The sequence below is a fragment of the Entelurus aequoreus genome, linkage group LG10 (genome assembly GCF_033978785.1).
Source record: "Entelurus aequoreus isolate RoL-2023_Sb linkage group LG10, RoL_Eaeq_v1.1, whole genome shotgun sequence".
In the NCBI taxonomy this organism is placed as follows: Eukaryota; Metazoa; Chordata; class Actinopteri; order Syngnathiformes; family Syngnathidae; genus Entelurus; species Entelurus aequoreus.
In genome coordinates this window covers 36330545-36350596 of record NC_084740.1, presented here as the reverse complement: position 1 = coordinate 36350596, position 20052 = coordinate 36330545, and the positions used below count along the sequence as shown (strand labels likewise).

At 40.4% G+C, this 20052-nt stretch overlaps 1 protein-coding gene across 2 annotated transcripts in view; it reads left to right on the top strand.

Moving 5' to 3' along the window:
* The first annotated feature begins 470 nt into the window (after positions 1-470).
* The window catches only part of tyw1 (tRNA-yW synthesizing protein 1 homolog (S. cerevisiae)), an 82512-nt gene continuing 62930 nt past the window's right edge, over positions 471-20052 (top strand). The window contains exons 1-8 of one of the 2 annotated variants that reach the window (XM_062060662.1): positions 471-608; positions 1118-1245; positions 3895-4029; positions 4160-4261; positions 6838-7032; positions 10118-10390; positions 14696-14803; positions 19573-19690. In XM_062060662.1, the coding sequence (XP_061916646.1) occupies positions 518-608; positions 1118-1245; positions 3895-4029; positions 4160-4261; positions 6838-7032; positions 10118-10390; positions 14696-14803; positions 19573-19690 (1150 nt within the window). In that variant the 5' untranslated portion in view covers positions 471-517. Of the gene's footprint in view, positions 609-1117; positions 1246-3894; positions 4030-4159; positions 4262-6837; positions 7033-10117; positions 10391-14695; positions 14804-19569; positions 19691-20052 lie in introns of both variants that reach the window. The other variant, XM_062060661.1, reaches the window with a different exon arrangement.

Here is a 20052-nt window from a genome sequence, read left to right as displayed (position 1 = left end):
CAATCCCCAAAGAGGGCACTTTAAGTTGATGATTACTTCTATGTGTAGAAATCTTTATTTATAATTGAATCACTTGCTTATTTTTCAACAAGTTTTTAGTTATTTTTATATCTTTTTTCCCAAATAGTTCAAGAAAGACCACAACAAATGAGCAATATTTTGCACTGTTATACAATTTAATAAATCAGAAACTGATGACATAGTGCTGTATTTTACTTCTTTATCTTTTTTTTTCAACCAAAAATGCTTTGCTCTGTTTAGGGGGTACTTGAATTAAAAAAATGTTCACAGGGGGTACATCACTGAAAAAAGGTTGAGAACCACGACCCTAAACAAGACAAAATATTTTAAAAAGTATACACGCAACGTTTTCTGTAGAGCATGTTCACACTCCCTCACGATAGATGGCGCCAGAGCTCAGTTTATCTGACGATTACAAAGCATGTCACCAAACTACATTTCCCAGGATGCACCTCTGCCAAACACTATGGTTCCTTACATGAACCGCCAGTAGATAATGTGTTTAAACAATCTATTTACAGCGATGCGTGTTATTATCGTCCTCGCTTTACTTTTTGGAATATGTGCAGCGACCTCAAACCCCAAAGGTGAGTTTATATCCTCGTTGAACTCAGCCGGCAACCAAAGTTGTGTTAGCCAAACAGTTAGCGCTGCTAGCTAGCTGCAACCTTGCCATTGTTATTTGCAGCTGGTGCTCTCACTCCTCTCTTATTTTGCCATGTGAAATGGTCGAACTAATCCAGTAACCTTTCAGAGAAACGACCCTTATTCATTGGAGCATTAATCAAATTTTCCTTTGCATCAAATGCAGTTGAAATAATAAATTAGCTAATAAATGGGCGGACCTGTTCCACCAGTCCAACCTCAGAGTTCAATCAATCAATCAATCAATGTTTATTTATATAGCCCTAAATCACAAGTGTCTCAAAGGGCTGTACAAGCCACAACGACATCCTCGGTGTCGAGTGGGATGCTAACTTCACATTTAAATACCTCAAAAGGCATAATATGATAAAAGACTCATCCAGTGTTGGCTAAGACCTCTCATGTGTTTTACTTTTTGTGTATTCAAGTTTGATTTGTTTTGTGTCTCCAGTGTTGCATTCTTCCCCCGGTTACTATGGCAACTACTTCACCCTAATATGGCACAACAGGATCTACTTGTACACAGCTGCAGTATTTGCCTTTGGACTCTGGTTCTTACTCAAGATGGTTCTGAAGAAGGTGGGTTGTCCCTGGCTGGTTTCTGCTTCCAACATTGTGTGTAACATGTAGACCTGGGGGGTCACACTCCTTTTCACTGAGGGCCACTTTGCAGTTATGGCTGCCCTCAGAGGGCCACTTCTAACAGTGACTAATAAATTCATATAAAAGTATAAGGATATCAATATACAGTTGCAAACTGATTTGATCATTATTTATATTTTGTACTCTGTAGACTTGCCGGCTAGTCCCGATAGTTTCATCGCATAATTTATGGTGTTTTTTACAGCATATTACTGTGTATGGAAACATGGTACTACTGTATTTTTACGGTAGAATTCCAGTGACAGAACGTTTTTTTTTCCGTAAAATCTATGGTCGTTATTTTTGCGGTGTATTACCTCCAAAGACATGCACCTGGGGATAGGTTGATTGGCAACGCTAAATGATCCCTAGTGTGTGAATGTGAGTGTGAATGTTGTCTGTCTATCTGTGTTGGCCCTGTGATGAGGTGGCGACTTGTCTAGGGTGTACCCCGCCTTCCGCCCGAATGCAGCTGAGATAGGCTCCAGCACCCCCCGCAACCCCCAAAGGGACAAGCGGTAGAAAATGGATGGATGGATGGATTACTGTAAATACGATAACGGTACCCATATTTTTTTATTGTCAAATTCTGGCGACAGAGCGGAGAGTTTTTTTATCATAAAATCGATGGTTGTTGTTTTTGCATTGTATTACTGTAAACAAAAACAATACCACTGATCACACCTCACCCCAACCCACTTCTCCAAAGTGGGCTGGCTCAGGGTGGAGGACAGAGTAAAACAACTTGCACTGAGCCTAGTCTATAAAATCCGCTACACCTCCCTGATACCAAAGTACATGTCAAACTACTTCCTTAACGTAAATGACCTCCATAACCACAACACCAGAGGGAGCTCCACTAACTACGTTAAACCCAGATTCCGATCTAACAAAGGTCTTAACTCATTCTCTTTTTATGCCACATCAATTTGGAATGCGCTCCCAACAGGTGTAAAAGAAAGGGCATCTTTATCCTCCTTCAAAACCGCACTAAAACAACACCTCCAGGCAACTTCAACCCTAAACTAACACCCCCCCTTCCACATCATACCTCTTCGGATTGTAAATAATCAAGTGTAAATAATCAAATGTAGACACTTTTTCTTATACTTTCTGATCTCTCTCTCTGTGTCCACTACTTGCTGTACATATCCTACTAAGTCAGTCCTACACTGTTCCAATGTCCATTTCTCTGATGATGCAATTGTTGATGACTGAAATGTTGATACCAACCAATCCTAACCCCCCCCCTCCATATCCCACACCCCGGATTGTAAACAATTTAAATAATTCAATGTATATACTCTGATGATTATCTTGTGTGATGACTGTATTATGAAAACAGTATATATCTGTATCATGAATCAATTTAAGTGGACCCCGACTTAAAGAAGTTGAAAAACTTATTCGGGTGTTACCATTTAGTGGTCAATTGTACGGAATATGTACTTCACTGTAAAATCTACTAATAAAAGTTTCAATCAATCAATCAAACTGTTTTTTTTTTAATAAAAAAAAAACAAAACGTTTTTTTTACCGTAAAGTCTGTTGTCATTTTTACAATGTACAATTTTATGAATAACTTGCTTTGAAATCATAAATCAATCAGATATTTGTTTTTTTTACTAAAATAAGTTTGTAATGCATCATAATTAGAGATGTCCGATAAATGCTTTAAAATATAATATCGGAAATTATTGGTATCGGTTTCAAGAAGTAAAATTAATGACTTTTTAAAACGCCGCTGTACGGAGCGGTACATACCCGGTAAAACACGGACGTAGGGGCAACCATTCTCCCGAATTTCTCCCGATTTCCACCCGGACAACAATATTGGGGGCGTGCCTTAAAGGCAACCTGTCTTCACGTCCGCTTTTCGTCCATACAAACTGCGTGCCGGCCCAGTCACATAAATATGCGGCATTTACACACACATAAGTGAATGCAAGGCATACTTGGTCAACAGCCATACAGGTCACACTGAGGGTGGACGTATAAACAACTTTAACACTGTTACAAATATGCGCCACACTGTGAACCCACACCAAACAAGAATGACAAACACATTCGGGAGAATATCCGCACCGTGACACAACATAAACACAACAGAACAAATACTCAGAACCCCTTGCAGCACTAACTCTTCCAGGACGCTACAATAGAGGCCCCCCGCTACCACCAAACCCCGCCCACCTCAAACACCCCGCCCCCCATCTCCCGAATTCGGAGGTCTCAAGGTTGGCAAGTATGCTCTAGTATACTCTGGACTGAAGCGTTGTGCCTTCATTGTTTTTGTAGCTGTTGGTTTTTGTTGTTGTTGGTTTTTTTGTTTTTTTCATAAAGAAATACAATCATGTGTGCTTACGGACTGTATCCCTGCAGACTGTATTGATCTATATTGATATATAATGTATATATTGTGTTTTTTATGTTGATTTAATTAAAAAAAAAAAAAAAGTTATTTATTTTTTTTATTTTTTATTTTTCCTTGTGTCCGCGGACCGGTACCGGGCTTTGGCCCGGTGGTTGGGGACCACTGATGTACATGATCACATACTGACGTGCTTTCCATATCTCTCCTTTCAGAAAAGCTTCTCGAACGACGTCGGTTTTACGGGAGTTCACGAAGCCGCGAAGAAAGACGACCTCTGGGATAGACACGCTGAGCGCCATGTGTCGAGAGTCAAAATCTTCTACGGCTCTCAGACTGGAACAGCTAAAGTATGAAGGCTGATCTTCTCACTGGTCCATGCAGCTGTCAACATAATGAAAAAACACAGAAATGACAGTAGACATTTTTATCAATATAGACGTCTGTCAAAAAAAACAGAAACACTGTCGTTTTGTGCAGAGCTTTGCTAAAGAGCTGCATGAGGACGTGAGGAGTTTGGGCCTTCCAGCCGAGGCCATTGACATGAAGGAGTACGACCCAGAAGATCATTTGGTTGATGAGGTAAGACAACAGCCAGAGAACAGGAAGGAACATCAATTGCTTCTATAGCCTTCAGTTTAACTTCACTTTGCATATAACAATAATAATAATAATTATTATAAACCCGTTCTATGACAATGACAGACTGTAATTAACATCCTCAAAGTGCTCTTCAAGAGTATTAAAAGGCCTGTCTAACGCTGACAAATTTACACAACGTGCCAACTTCACTGGTTTTGGGTTTTGTAAGTGTAGTCTTGTTTTTGAACAAGTTTCAGCAAGGGACGCCCACATTTGTAGCTCCAAAATGTGGGCGGACCTGCATCAGCCTGCAGGCGTCACCTCCAGAAAACTGGAGGCATTTTCATGTTGCGTACTACGGGCCTGATTTACTAAAGGTTTACCAAAACACGTGCAAACTCGATAGCACACGCAAAGCTGAACTACTAAACAAAGTGTGTGCAAAGTGGATTGCGTCTGTTAAGTCAGCAGAATAAGGCGTGCAATCCATTTTGCGTCTCTGTCTTCATTAATATGCAAAATATGTGCTGATCATCAAAACGGCCACAATAGGAGGAGAAGAGGGACAGCGTGGCGAAGTTGGTAGAGTGGCTGTGCCAGCAATCGAAGGGTTGCTGGTTACTGGGGTTCAATCCCCGCCTTCTGCCATCCTAGTCACGTCTGTTGTGTCCTTGGGCAAGACTTTGCCCCTGATGGGTGCTGGTTAGCGCCTTGCATGGCAGCTCCCGCCATCAGTCTGTGAATGGGTGAATGTGGAAATACTGTCAAAGCGCTTTGAGTACCTTGAAGGTAGAAAAGCGCTATACAAGTATAACCCATTTATCATTTATAAGATGCAAATATGATCATTTAGCACACACTGTGATTTATCAACACTCATCACCGTTTTGCGAGCAGTGTTTTGTCTTTTAATTTAGCACGTGTCAGAAAGAGGGGCAAACGGACAGTTCCGCACACGGCTGCAATATCAAGTTCTCACTGCAAAGACAGGCCATGGACAGATGTGAGTCATATGTCCTACGTTTCTGTGTGTGTGTGTGTGTGTGTGTGTGTGTGTGTGTGTGTGTGCGTTTGCGTGTGCGTGTGTGTCTCTCAACATTTTTAGATCGCCAGAAAAAAAAAAATTTGAAATTAAAAACATAATTACACACATCGTCTATTCAGTAACATAATTTTATAGGTTCTAGAAGAATAAGGGGGTGAATAAAATTAATTAAATTGATGCGTTTTGGTGTTCTTTAGTTTATTTATTTTTTTACATAGAATACGTATTATGAAAATATTTCTTATATGAAAAAAACTTCTTAAAGTATGCATTTTTTGCATTTTGAGCAGAGTAAATGCAGCCTCTCTTCCATGCACTTCAAAAAGTGATGTCATTGTCGATGCACTGCACGAATGCTTCTAAAATGCCCATAAAGAAGTGGTACATGTCTCCTGCATGTTTGTAAACAGCAAAACGCCACATGTGCAACAAGAGTGCCTCTGTGGTAATGCCCTGTTCAGTACACGCAAAGTCCTCCGTTTAAATGCCACTTTACAATCACACACAACACGCCCACGAATAGCAAACGCTATTTTATTGCTTGCACACAAACCCACTGTTTACCGCGTGGTATTTGGAGCTTAGTAAATCAGGCCCTATGTGTTATGGTAGCGTCTTCACTTCGAATTAGGTTGTTTTTGCGCAAAATTTGAAGGAATGATCAAATATGTCTGCCAGATGCATTGTTGCAAGTTGTAGTAATACAACTAAGGAAGGGGTCTGCCTACATACATTTCCAAATATTGGCAATATGAGGTAAGTACGGACCTCTCAAGTCAAATGGGATCGCTCAAAATGGGACGGACCAAGCGAGAGGAGTGTAATTTGCAGCAATCTTTTTAATGACTCAGACTTCCAAGAAGGGTGACAGTAGGAGTTTGGATGGAAGACATTGAAAATACTCGAGGGGACCAATACTGAGTCAGATCCTGCGGCAAAACGGACAAAAAAAGAGCAGACACGGCACTCAAAAACGAGAGAAAAGGAAGGTGAACTGTTAGTATTGTATTTAGCGTCCTCTTCTACTGATGTTTTCCTCAAGATGCTTGAGGAAATGCTGAAAGAGAATGAGGAAACACAGGCTATGTTGTCGATGCAAGAGCAGGGAAGTCCAGAAGTGGAGATTATTTTATGTTCCTTATTTGCTCATAATGTTAACCATATCAGTTTTGAGGTAATCCTTGGCCAGGGTGACAAAAACATGCAAGTAATTGATCACAATAATAATTTTACATGCCTTTATCCACATTGTCTATGTGGGGAAATGGGCTCCAGTTCTGTAGGTGACGTCACACCAAGAGAGGCGACATATCGAGTCTGGCGATGGAATTGGGGCGTTTCAAGTACAGTTAGTTATCTACCTATAACTCCGAGACTAATCAATAATCTAGGAAATGACTGCCAAATTCATTTTCAGAAGCAAAAAAAAACACGTGAAGAGAACTTGTCAGTAAAAAGTTGGTCATCTGGACGGTACGTGTCATTTAATACTTCCTTTCGATGTGCTCTCCTGCATTTCTTTCTTACGCAGTGCACCAGTAAGTCGGTGTGTGTGTTTCTGGTGGCCACCTACACCGACGGGCAGCCCACGGAAAACGCTGAGTGGTTCTGCAAGTGGTTGGAGGAGGCGTCGACGGATTTCCGATACGGGAAGACGTACCTGAAAGGCCTTCGATACGCAGTGTTTGGTCTGGGCAACTCTGTCTACGTGGGCCACTACAACACGGTACAACAAAGAGACAAGCACTTTATACACTTTGGCGGCAGTAAAGGAGATCTCGCAATTCGCAATTGGATGCACCAATTAAAATACAGATACTGTAAGCCAGACTTTTTGACTGGGGGGCCGCATCGAGCTAAAGAAATTTGGCTTGGGGCCGAAAGTCGTCTGCATGCAAAATTACTATATATATATATACACACACACACACACACACACACACACACACACACACACACACACACACACACACACGCACACACACACACATACATATATATATATATATATATATATATATATATATGTATATATATATACATATACATATACATATATATATATATATATATATATATATATATATACATATATATATATATATATATATGTATATATATATATATATATATATATATATATGTATATATATGTATATATATATATGTATATATATGTATATATATATATACGGTACACAAAAATTTCGGTTCGGTACGTACCTTGGTTTAGAGGTCACAGTTTGGTTCATTTTCGGTACAGTAAGAAAACAACAAAATATAAATTTTTGGGTTATTTATTTACCAAATTTGCAAAATCTTCCACCACAAATATTTTTCTTTGTGGAATATTTGATGTGAAGTAATCGGAACCTTGGATAGGTCAATAATTCATAATAACATTGATTGTGATTCAATATTATGTTTTGAGCAATGACAGTTTGTTTATTTTAATAGTATTTTTAGAATGTGCCGTGGTCCTTTAAAACATTAGCTGTGGGCCGCAAATGGCCTCCGGGCCACACTTTTGACACCCCTGCTATAGATAATAAAAAATTAAATCTGATAAATCTATCGATAAAAAGCAGAGCCTGGCGACGCATGCACGTTTATCATAACTCTCGCTCTCTCTGTCTCTGCCCCTCCCTCACCAATGCTGCTGCGCGCACACCTCCACAATTTGTTTTGATTTTAACCCCTTCTTAACCCTGAACGTACATTGAAAATACACACAACCCTAACTCAAAATGCCGGACATTTGAGGCATTTAAAAAACTCTGCCCGGACAGCCCCGCAAAAGAGGACATGTCCGGTGAAAAGAGGACGTATGGTCAGTCTATCGTAGCCCGGTCGCTTTGTTTGTTTACATAACGTGCGGTGCGCTACTTAATATGTCCATGTGGAAACTCGTTCGGTACACCTCCGAACCGAACCGAAACCCCTGTACCGAAACGGTTCAATACAAATACACGTACCGTTACACCCCTAATATATATATATATATATATATATATATATATATATATATATATATATATATATATATATATATATATATATATATATATATATATATTTGTATAGCCTCTTCATATATGTGTACATATTATAATAATATAATGGATACATAATTGATAATTATTAGAACTGAATAATAAGAGTATGTGAAAGTTCAACTCTTACCTTGTTTACCTTCGTGACGACCTCCATAAAGCTTTGTAATCAATCAGAAATATCAAAAATGCCACAAACATTGAGTTAGTGTGGAGAGAGGTTGATGGCCAGATATTAAATTTTAATGTGTAAACACCCTACTGGGCCAGGTTGCTTGTTGAACACATGCCTTCTGACGGGCCAATTTGAGACGGCGGCTCGCGGGCTGTAGTTTGTACACCCCTGCTCTAAGCCCGCTGTTCAGAGCCGTGCATAGAGAGAGTAAGTATGGCCAACTTGGTTTCAGAGTTGGTCCCAAACATGGCGCCCAGTAGTCACGTGAGGGGCTTTTGACCAATCAGAGAGAGTATGACCAGACGATCTCCTAAAAGCCCCTCACGTGACTACAGGGCGCCATGTTTGGGACCAACTCTGAAACCAAGTTGTCCATACTGTCTATACACGGCTCTGACATTGTTGGGCTGCGAGCACCCCCTAGAGGCCGTAGTAGTCTGAATGGGCTGCAGCAGTACGCAGTTGTAATAAACTTTCTTTCTTTCTTCCTTTCTTTAGTTTATTTCGAACATGAACACACTTACAGCATAATACATCACACAATTTCCTATCATTTCACTTTACATCATGTCCGAAAAGGAGTAGGAAGAAGCAAAGCTTATTTAATCCTACCCCTTTCCCACTTCAGAGCGTTTACAAATATATACATTCATTTACTGAATTTTTTATAGTAAAATGACATCCGTGAATGAGTAATACAACAGTTTTGTAGTATATAATTAAGTCAATCATTATTAACATACTTTAACACCACTTGTGGCAGTAATGACAATAACAGACAGAAGAAGTTTGGAGCTAAAGTCACAGAGAAGTTCCCTAAGCGCAAGAAATATGACTAAATTAGTGAAGCTGTATTTTCATTTTATCGACATTTTATTTTAAAAATAATGTGTTGTTATTATTATTTATTGTTGGTTTAGTTTGAATTAAAAAGTACATTTGATTAGTATTTATTTTTATCAGTCTGACCTAAGCCTTGATAATAATATTTGTGATTAACAAATGCTTTCATATCATATAATTTGAAGTTTTATCCTGTTAAAATTTATGTAAGCTACATATAATTATTGAACATGATTAAAATCTTACGTAAGATTAGTAATCCAATGTTAATATTTTAGTGGCCACCTGCAGGCTCCTCTATAGTGGAAAAGTTGTGCCCTGAGGTAAAAAAGGTTAAGAACTTCTGCTCTCAGCTTTATAGTATGTCATATAAACCCACAAAAATGGCATAATTGCATTTGAAAACTAATTATTCTGCCTTTCAAGGTTTTTGTTCACATTCAATGGCCAATTATGTAAATTAGACTATGATGCAATCAAACTACCACCCACCCAGCAACCCAATGCCAGTGGGAAACATTGTACTGTATTATTATGCTGTACATTTCTATTATTACCTACTTGGTGTGAATGAGAAGATTTTTCTACCAAAAAAAACGCCTCTTTGGAGAGAAAAGGCATGAATTGTAAGGTGTTGCCAACAAAAACATATTTTTTAAAATATGCAGCGATCCTGAGTAAGCGGGCATCCACTGTAATAATATATTAATAAGTTAGCCAACATTAAACTCTGTGTGCAGGTGGGCAAACACCTGGACAAGTGGCTGTGGATGCTGAGCGGCATGCGCATCATGACCAGGGGCGAAGGCGACTCCAACGTGGTGAAGAGCGCCAACGGCAGCGTTCAGGCTGACTTCCTAGCCTGGAAGGTCAAGTTCATGAACCGATTGCAGGCTCTGTGTGAGGACGAGACAAAGAACTGCTGTGGGAAGAGCAAGACTTCCTGTGTGACCACGCAGGGACAGGGGGAGGACGTCGAGGAGAACGCCAGTCTGGACAATAGCTGCTCCGAGGTAAGGAATGGTAAAAATCCTAAAGCATGCACATGTACGAGTGTAATCGGATTACTGTACAATGAGGGACAAGAAGTGTATAAAATAAACCTAGAGGGGACTTTAGATCAGACTGTTGATAAAATAAAAGTCCGACATTCAGGTAAAACATTTTGAAAATGCTCCTAGATGACATTCTGACAATAAATTGCATTGTTTCTAAATTTTAAATCCATTTTCTACCACTTGTCCCTTTTGGGGTCGCGGGGGTTGCTGGAGCCTATCTCAGCTGCATTTGGGCGGAAGGCGGGGTACACCCTGGACAAGTCGCCACCTCATCACAGGGCCAACACAGATAAACAACATTCACACTCACATTCACACACTAGGGCCAATTTAGTGTTGCCAATCAACCTATCCCCAGGTGCATGTCTTAGGAGGTGGGAGGAAGCCGGAGTACCCGGAGGGAACCCACGCAGTCACGGGAAGAACATGAAAACTCCACACAGAAAGATCCCGAGCCCGGTATTGAACTCAGGACTACTCAGGACCTTCGTATTGTGAGGCACATGCACTAAACCCTGTCCTGCCTAGAAATGCACCCAATAGCAGGAAATGTAGTCTTGATTTTCAACATTTTCTTTCGAGATTTGTGTGGCAGCACATTTTTTTCCCTCAATTTTCCTCTTTTGTCCTGAATGGGTGCTCACATGCCTAATGGTAGACATTTACCCAGAAAGCTTTGTGCGAGTCCGACATTGTAGTCTATAAGCTCCTTCTTTTTTCGTTATCCTCTGTTTGTGGGGCAGACTGGCTCGTACATGCACATGCATGCTCCGCTGTTACCATTTGTAATACAAAGGATCATATAGTTCAAACTAGGGTTGTACGGTATACCGGTACTAATATATTCAAAACGGTACTATACTGCCTTTAAAAAAAAAAAATTTGTATTGTCTTTCATCCGCATGCTGCCGTGCAGCGGTGACGTACATGTTTAGTACGTAGCATGTTTAGTGTGTCAGCACGCACGCACACACACACAGCGCACAAGCAGAAATAGTGAGTAGAGGAAACATGGCAAGAAAAAGGCAATTCTACTCGTTAATAAAGAGGGTGCGTGAAGAGCAATATGAAGGTATTTGGGCTTCAAAACTATCGATCAAGGTATGCTTTAAACACGGAAGTGTCACGCTGTAAGCGCGTCTTTAAAACATGCCTGGCCAAAGGTGGCATGATTAGTATTACCACCTTTGCTTCAAACTTAGCTAAATAAATAAATAACAAGCAGTTTGATCAACAGGTAATAAAGTTAAATAGCTCCCCTGTTGTGCCCATATAGATATGTAGATGCGCACACAGCTGCTTGGCTTGATGCCACATATTAGCGGAGTCCAAACCGCCCACGTAACGTAAACTAATGCAAGTGAAATGACTACGTTTTGTAACAAATTGCTACAATTTGTGTTTTATCTTGAACAATGTGCCTTTTACCTGCTACATGTCTAATCTGTGTACTTTTAGTTAAGTGTTGTTTTTAGTATTTACTCATGATTGTATTTTTCTTAAAGCATAGACCAAGAGTGGCAACCATAAATCATAAAGCAGGGGTGTCCAAAGTACGGCCCGCGGGCCAAATGTGGCCCGCCGGCGTTTTCAAATTGGCCCTCATGAGCTTAATAAAAAATCTTATATTCATTTTAAAATTATAACATTTTAAATGCTGCTATTATGACACAATCTAGGGGACAACATGCGTTTTTCTTGGTCATAGACTTTTTATGTATGGAATGTGCAGCATCTATTTATATGACCAAATGCAAACAACCTTCTCTAGTCATGGTGCAAAAAAAATCTAAAAAATCCAACCAACACAAAATGTAAACAGACATGGTCACTGAACTTTGTGGATATTATGAAAAACATCCAATCACCATAAAAAAAATAAAAATAAATTACACCCATTTAAATCCATTACAAAGCATGATGGGAAAATGCTTAACACTCTCCAATCTTATCCATGTTTGGTGTATTTTAGCTGCTTGATAATTCTGATTGATTACAAAACTTTAAGGAGGTTGTCACGGAAGTAAACAAGGTAGAAGTCAAACTTTTGCATACTCTTAATATCCAATTATATTAATATATTGTGTGTGTGTGTGTATATATATATATATATATATATATATGTATATATATATAGTTGTTACTTTACATGCAGTCGGCTTTCAGCCCTTAACCACATTTTTTTAGCTCAATGCGGCCCCCAAGTCAAAAGGTTTGGACACCCCTGTCATAAAGCATAATGCCACTAAAGCTTTCTGTTCTATTCTAACCTAATCCTAGATTATGTCAGGTTATATGTAATATGTAAAACTGTAAATTGTTTTTTGAGTGCAAAAAAAAAAGCCCATTGTGTTTTAATGCCTTTTAATTTGTATTTTAATCTTATAAAATGTTCTTTGAGTGCAATAAGAACCATATGTTTACCGAATTGTATTTTTTTGTTAAAATTAAGCCAAAAATGAATTATTTTGTGGTCCCCTTTATTTTGAAAATTATCGAAAAGTATCAAAATGTATTTTGATACCAATGCCAAAATACCAGTATCGGGACAACTCTAGTTCAAACTTATATCTGTCAGTACTAGACGCCATATGAAAGCGCTAAAAACTACAACAAAGATGACATGGAGGAGACTTAGTCAAAGTGGAGGCATGTAAATAAGACCCGCCCACAAAACGGCGCATCCTGAAGAGATGGTAAGAAAGCGGTTTAAAGACAGTCTGTAAAACATAATCTATGCAACATTTTGAGCAAAGAACCACCATTACATGTTATATAGACCAGTGGTCCCCAACCACCGGGCCGATTGGTACCGGGCCGCGCAAGAAATTTAAAAAAAAAAAAAAAAATTTTTTTAAATTAAATTTACATAAAAAACACAATATATACATATTGTGTATGTGTATGTCAATATATATCAATACAGTCTGCAGGGATACAGTGCGAAAGCACACATGATTGTATTTCTTTATGGAAAAAATTAAATAAAAATAAAATCCCCCCCCCATTCCCCCCCGGTCCATGGGACAAATTTTCAAGCGTTGACCGGTCCCCAGCTACAAAAAGGTTGGGGACCACTGATGTAGACCACAAGGAAGTGTCTTAAATGTAAAAAAAAAAAATCATATTATGACTTCTTTTAAAGTTGTTTACACAAAAGCGTTGCATTTTCTTCCCTTACCGTACCCACATTTACAGGGAACACAAATATGGCGTACCGTTACACCCTGATTCACGGCGTGGCGAAGTTGGTAGAGTGGCTGTGCCAGCAATCGGAGTGTTGCTGGTTACTGGGGTTCAATTCCCACTTTCTACCTTCCTAGTCACGTCCGTTGTGTCCTTGGGCAAGACACTTCACCCTTTGCCTCTGATGGCTGCTGGTTAGCGCCTTGCATGGCAGCTCCCGCCATCAGTGTGTGAATGTGTGTGTGAATGGGTAAATGTGGAAATACTGTCAAAGCGCTTTGAGTACCTTGAAGGTAGAAAAGCGCTATACAAGTACAACCCATTTATCATTATTTATTTAAATGATCATAAGTGACTCACAGAGCTCAGCTGAAGCCCAACAACTGATTTGGATCAGCAGTAATACGCCTCTTTACAACCACGCCTCTTGTAACACATATGAGATATAATGTGTGTCTTAGTGCTGCATGTATGAACTCCTCCTCTGGTTTAGCAGCGGCCGTGCTGTGAAGGACTCTTCCACATGCCTCGCGTGTGATTTGACATTTCTGTCAACTCTTTCCATCCCGACAGCACTTTTTGCTCATCTCACCCATCACTGCAACCTCACATTTTCACACACACACACACACACACACACACACACACACACACACACACACACACACACACACACACACACACACACACACACACACACACACACACACACACACACACACACACACACACACGCACACACAGCACAGTGACAGCAGATGACCAGTTGTCATGGCAGCGGACACCTCGCAAGACAACTCTCGCTGAGACTTATTCTTCTCAGCAGCTGACAACCGCGTCCGTCATCTTGGTTGATTGTGGTCGCTTTATTGCTAGAAAAGTGTTTGCATTCAATTTGATGAGTTTAAAGAGGTCAAGGGTTAAATGTGCAACTTATTATGGGAAGAAGCGCGTTAATAGCTTTTTCTGTCAGGGCTCGAAAAGTGGTAAAATGCAATCAAAATCCCTAATTTGCATTTTTTGAGGCTTTTATTTTGTAATTTGTCTCTCACATCTCAACCTGTTCCTCTCCAGGAGGAGCCGTTTGAGTCCAGCAGTGATGAGGAGGGGTCACCCCCTTCAGGGTCCGTGCTGGACGTGGAGGATCTGGGCAGCATGATGAGCAGCGTCAAAGGCGCCAAGGTCAGTGTGCCGGCAAACAGGAAGTTGCATCCACTTTGCTTCCTGACTCACCGTCCACTGTGGCGGGTCTATTTGAGACGTAGCAAGCTTCGCGCCATGCCTTTTAAGTCTCCCGCGCAGCCGCCCGAGCTCGGCGTGGACGAAAGAGGAACGCGTCGATGCGGCAGATGGTCTGATAGACACCAGACCCCGGGCAGCGTCAAGCTGAGGCTTGCGTAAGAGCCGCGACACCCCCGTCACGGCACGCACACGATTAGTGACTCCAAGGAAGTGGAATGCTATCAGCAGGACGACGCCAAGGATTTAACAAAGTGGTCCTGATGCATAACTAGAATCATTGAATACTTTTTGCTTTTGTACATCCATTTATAGATGCCGTGAAATACTAAACACATCTTTTTCCTTTATTTAAGCAAGTTTGCTCATGTGATGTTTGAACATATTTGAAGTTGTAAAATAACTTAGAAAATAAGTTAGAAAATATGTGTATATACAGGTATATATATGTACAGTATGTGTGTATATACAGTTGTACATATAGTACATACGGTATATATATATATATATATATATATATATATATATATATATATATATATATATATATATATATATATATACATATATTAGGGCTGTGAATCTTTGGGTGTCCCACGATTCGATTCAATATAGATTCTTGTGGTCACGATTCGATTCAAAATCGATTTTTTTTCAATTCAACACGATTCTCGATTCAAAAACGATTTTTTCCCGATTCAAAAGGATTCTCTATTCATTCAATACATAGGATTTCAGCAGGATCTACCCCAGTCTGCTGACATGCAAGCAGAGTAGTAGATTTTTGTAAAAAGCTTTTATAATTGTAAAGGACAATGTTTTATCAACTGATTGCAATAATGTAAATTTGTTTTAACTATTAAATGAACCAAAAATATGACTTATTTTATCTTTGTGAAAATATTGGACACAGTGTGTTGTCAAGCTTATGAGATGCGATGCAAGTGTAAGCCACTGTGACACTATTGTTCTTTTTTTTAATAAATGTCTAATGATAATGTCAATGAGGGATTTTTAATCACTGCTATGTTGAAATTGTAACTAATATTGATACTGTTGTTGATAATATTAATTTTTGTTTCACTACTTTTGGTTGGTTCTGTGTCGTGTTTGTGTCTCCTCAATTGCTCTGTTTATTGCAGTTCTGAGTGTTGCTGGGTCGGGTTTGGTTTTGGAATTGGATTGCATTGTTATGGTATTGCTGTGTATTGTTTTGTTGGATTAATAAATTTACAAAAAAAAAAAAAAAAAAGTTTTATAAATAAATAAAAAATAAAAAATAAATCGATTTTTTAAATTGAGAATCGATTCCGAATCCCACAACGTGAGAATCGCAATTCGAATCGATTTTTTCCCACACCCCTTATATATATATCAGAATCAGAATCAGAATAGTTTTATTGCCATTGTTTGAGAACGGGTTCACAAACTAGGAATTTTTCTTGGTGCAAACGTGCGACATAAAACACATACAACACATATTTGGTATAAAAAGAGCTGTGACTGAGCTATCAGATAGACTTAGAAGGGATTCAAGGAATTCAAGGAGCTGCTGTTAGGAGTTATTGTTCATTTGCCTGATGGCCGAGGGGAAAAAACTGTTCAGGTGGCGGGAGGTGTGGGTCTGGATGGAGCGTAGTCTCCTGCCTGAGGGGAGAGGGGAGAATAGTGTGTGTCCAGGGTGAGAAGAGTCAGCTGTGATCCGACCCACACGCCTCCTGGTCCTGGAGGAGAACAAGTCCTGGAGGGATGGGAGCTTGCAGCCAATCACCTTCTCCGCAGCACGTACGATGCGTTGCAGTCTATTCTTATCCTGGACTGTGGCGCCGGGGAACCACACTGTGATGGAGGAGGTCAGGATGGACTCTATGATGGCTGAGTAAAACTGCACCAGCATCTCGGTCGGCACCTTAAGTTTCCTCAGCTGCCGCAGGAAGTACATCCTCTGCTGGGCCTTCTTGATGAGGGAGCTGATGGTCAGCTCCCACTTGAGGTCCTGGGTGATGGTGGTGCCCAAGAAACGGAAGGAGTCCACAATGGGGACGGGGGTGGGAGAGTCAATCAGGGTGAGGGGGGATGGTGGGGCTGTGACTTTCCTGAAGTCCATGATCATCTCCACTGTTTTCTGGGCGTTTAGCTCCAGGTTGTTGAGGCTGCACCAGGACGTCAGCCGGTCTACCTCTCTCCTGTAGGCGGACTCATCGCCATTCGAGATGAGCCCGATGAGGGTGGTGTCATCCGCAAACTTGAGCAGTTTTACGGATTGGTGACTGGAGGTGCAGCAGTTTGTATACAGGGAGAAGAGCCAGGGGGAGAGTACACAGCCCTGAGGAGTACCAGTGTTTGTGGTTCGACTGTCCGAGACAATCTTCCCAGCCTTACGTGCTGTCTTCGGTCTGTCAGGAAGTCATTAATCCAACTGCAGAGGGAGTCGGGCACGCTGAGCTGGTAGAGCTTGTCTCGTAGCAGTCCAGGGAGGATGGTGTTGAAGGCAGAGCTGAAGTCCACAAACAGGATCCTAGCGTAGGTTCCTGTGGAGTCCAGATGCTCCAGGATGAAGTGGAGGGCCAGGTTCACTGCATCATCCACAGACCTGTTGGCTCTGTAGGCGAACTGCAGTGGGTCCAGGAGGGGGGCGGTGATGTCCTTGAGGTGGGGCAGGACCAAGCGCTCAAAAGACTTCATGACCACAGACGTCAGCGCGACCGGCCTGTAGTCATTTAGTCCTGTGATCCGTGCTTTCTTGGGGACAGGGACAATGATAGAGGTCTTAAAGCAGGACGGCACGCGGCATAGCTCCAGAGAGGTGTTAAAAATGTCAGTGAAGACGGGAGCCAGCTGGTCCGCACAGTGTCTGAGAGTGGAGGGGGAGACACCATCCGGCCCGGGGGCCTTCCGCGTATTCAGCTTCAAGAACTGCCGGCGTACATCCTCTTCTTTAATGGAGAGGGTCTTTACAGTCTTATTGTGTTTTTGGAGTCCTGTGATGTCATTGGAGTCCTTCAATGATGTGCTGGCATTGGTGGGGAGGGTGATGGTGGGGGGAGCATGGCTTTGATGAGCTGAAGGCCGTTCATGACGACAATAATGTGTGTTGAGGCCCTGAGCGAGAGTCCGGTCATTCAGGGCCTGGGGGGTTTTGGGCTTATAGTTCGTAAGGGCCCTTATACCTCTCCAAACTGCCGCAGAATCATTGGAGCGGAACTGTTCCTGTAGACGGTTAGAGTACACAGATTTAGCTTATATATATATATATATATATATATATATATATATATATATATATATATATATATATATATATATATATATATATAAATAAATAAATAATGATAAATGGGTTATACTTGTATAGCGCTTTTCTACCTTCAAGGTACTCAAAGCGCTTTGACAGTATTTCCACATTCACCCATTCACACACACATTCACACACTGATGGCGGGAGCTGCCATGCAAGGCGCTAACCAGCAGCCATCAGGAGCAAGGGTGAAGTGTCTTGCCCAAGGACACAACGGACGTGACTAGGATGGTAGAAGGTGGGGATTGAACCCCAGTAACCAGCAACCCTCCGATTGCTGGCACGGCCACTCTACCATCTTCGCCACACCGTCCCATATATATACATATATATGTGTATGTATATATATATGTATGTATGTATATGTGTATATGTATGTATGTATGTGTGTATATATATGTATATATATATATATATATATATATATATATATATATATATATATATATACACGACGGCGTGGCGAAGTTGGTAGAGTGGCCGTGTCAGCAATCGAAGGGTTGCTGGTTACTGGGGTTCAATCCCCACCTTCTACCATCCTAGTCACGTCCGTTGTGTCCTTGGGCAAGACACTTCACCCTTGCTCCTGATGGGTGTTGGTTAGCGCCTTGCATGGCAGCTCCCGCCATCAGTGTGTGAATGTGTGTGTGAATGTGGAAATACTGTCAAAGCGCTTTGAGTACCTTGAAGGTAGAAAAGCGCTATACAAGTATAACCCATTTATCATTATTTATTTATATATATATATATATATATATATATATCATTATATATATCATTATATATAATATATATATATATATATATATATATATATATATATATATATATATATATATATATATATATATATATATTATATATATATATATCATTATATATATATCATTATATATATATATGTATGTATGTATGTGTATATATATATATATATATATGACACACACACATATATGTGTGTGTTTATATGTGTGTGTGTATATACATACATATATACACACACACACACACACACACACACACACACACACACACACACACACACACACAAATATATAAATACATAAAGTAATTACATGCAAAGTCAGATGTGCCAAGCCTTTGTTATAATTTTGATAATCACGGCTTGTTTTTGAAAACCCCAGATTTTCTGAGGTTTTAATAAGCTATATCTTGAGTTGCATTTTATAAGCCTATGCTATATATTAGTTTCACCTTGTAAATCTAATTGCAAAAATAAACGGAATAAATAAACCTTTGCTCGATATTCTAAAATTTTGAGTTTTACCTGTAGATTGGATTGGTTTGAAAACATAAAGTATAATAAAAACATCAAAATGCATCTTTTGATTTTACAGTATGCGGCCTTTGGTGTTCTGAACAATATGTGTTGTTGTTTTTTTGGCTTCAGCAGAGTGGAGGAGGCGACCAGATGGTGAAGCGGTCCAAGAAGGGTGCGAGGAAGAGTGAAACGGAAGAGGAGAGACGTGAGATGATCACCCCCGCCCTCAGAGTAGCTCTAACCAAACAAGGTAGGGTGGGATGGAGTGCGGGGGGGTGGGGGGGTTGGTAATCCAATAGAAAGCACAATGTGACTTTGCTTCAGCGAGTCTTTAATGTAGTGGTGAATAGATTCTTACAGAGAAGCATCTGCCAGGTGCTTCTGGATGATGGCGATGGAGATGAAGCTTCATTGCTTTCCATTAAAACAAATAAAGACCTCCCCAAGGGAACACCAGCTGCATGACGGCACTCGCCTCTCCTCGCTGTGTGCACACGGGCAGCCAAGTTATAAATTCACTTTGCTGAACGCGTGAAACTTTTTTCTTTTTAATTTCAGCCGTAAATCAATCAAAAGCAATTTGTTAAACTCTGCCGGAGGCCGCCCGGCATT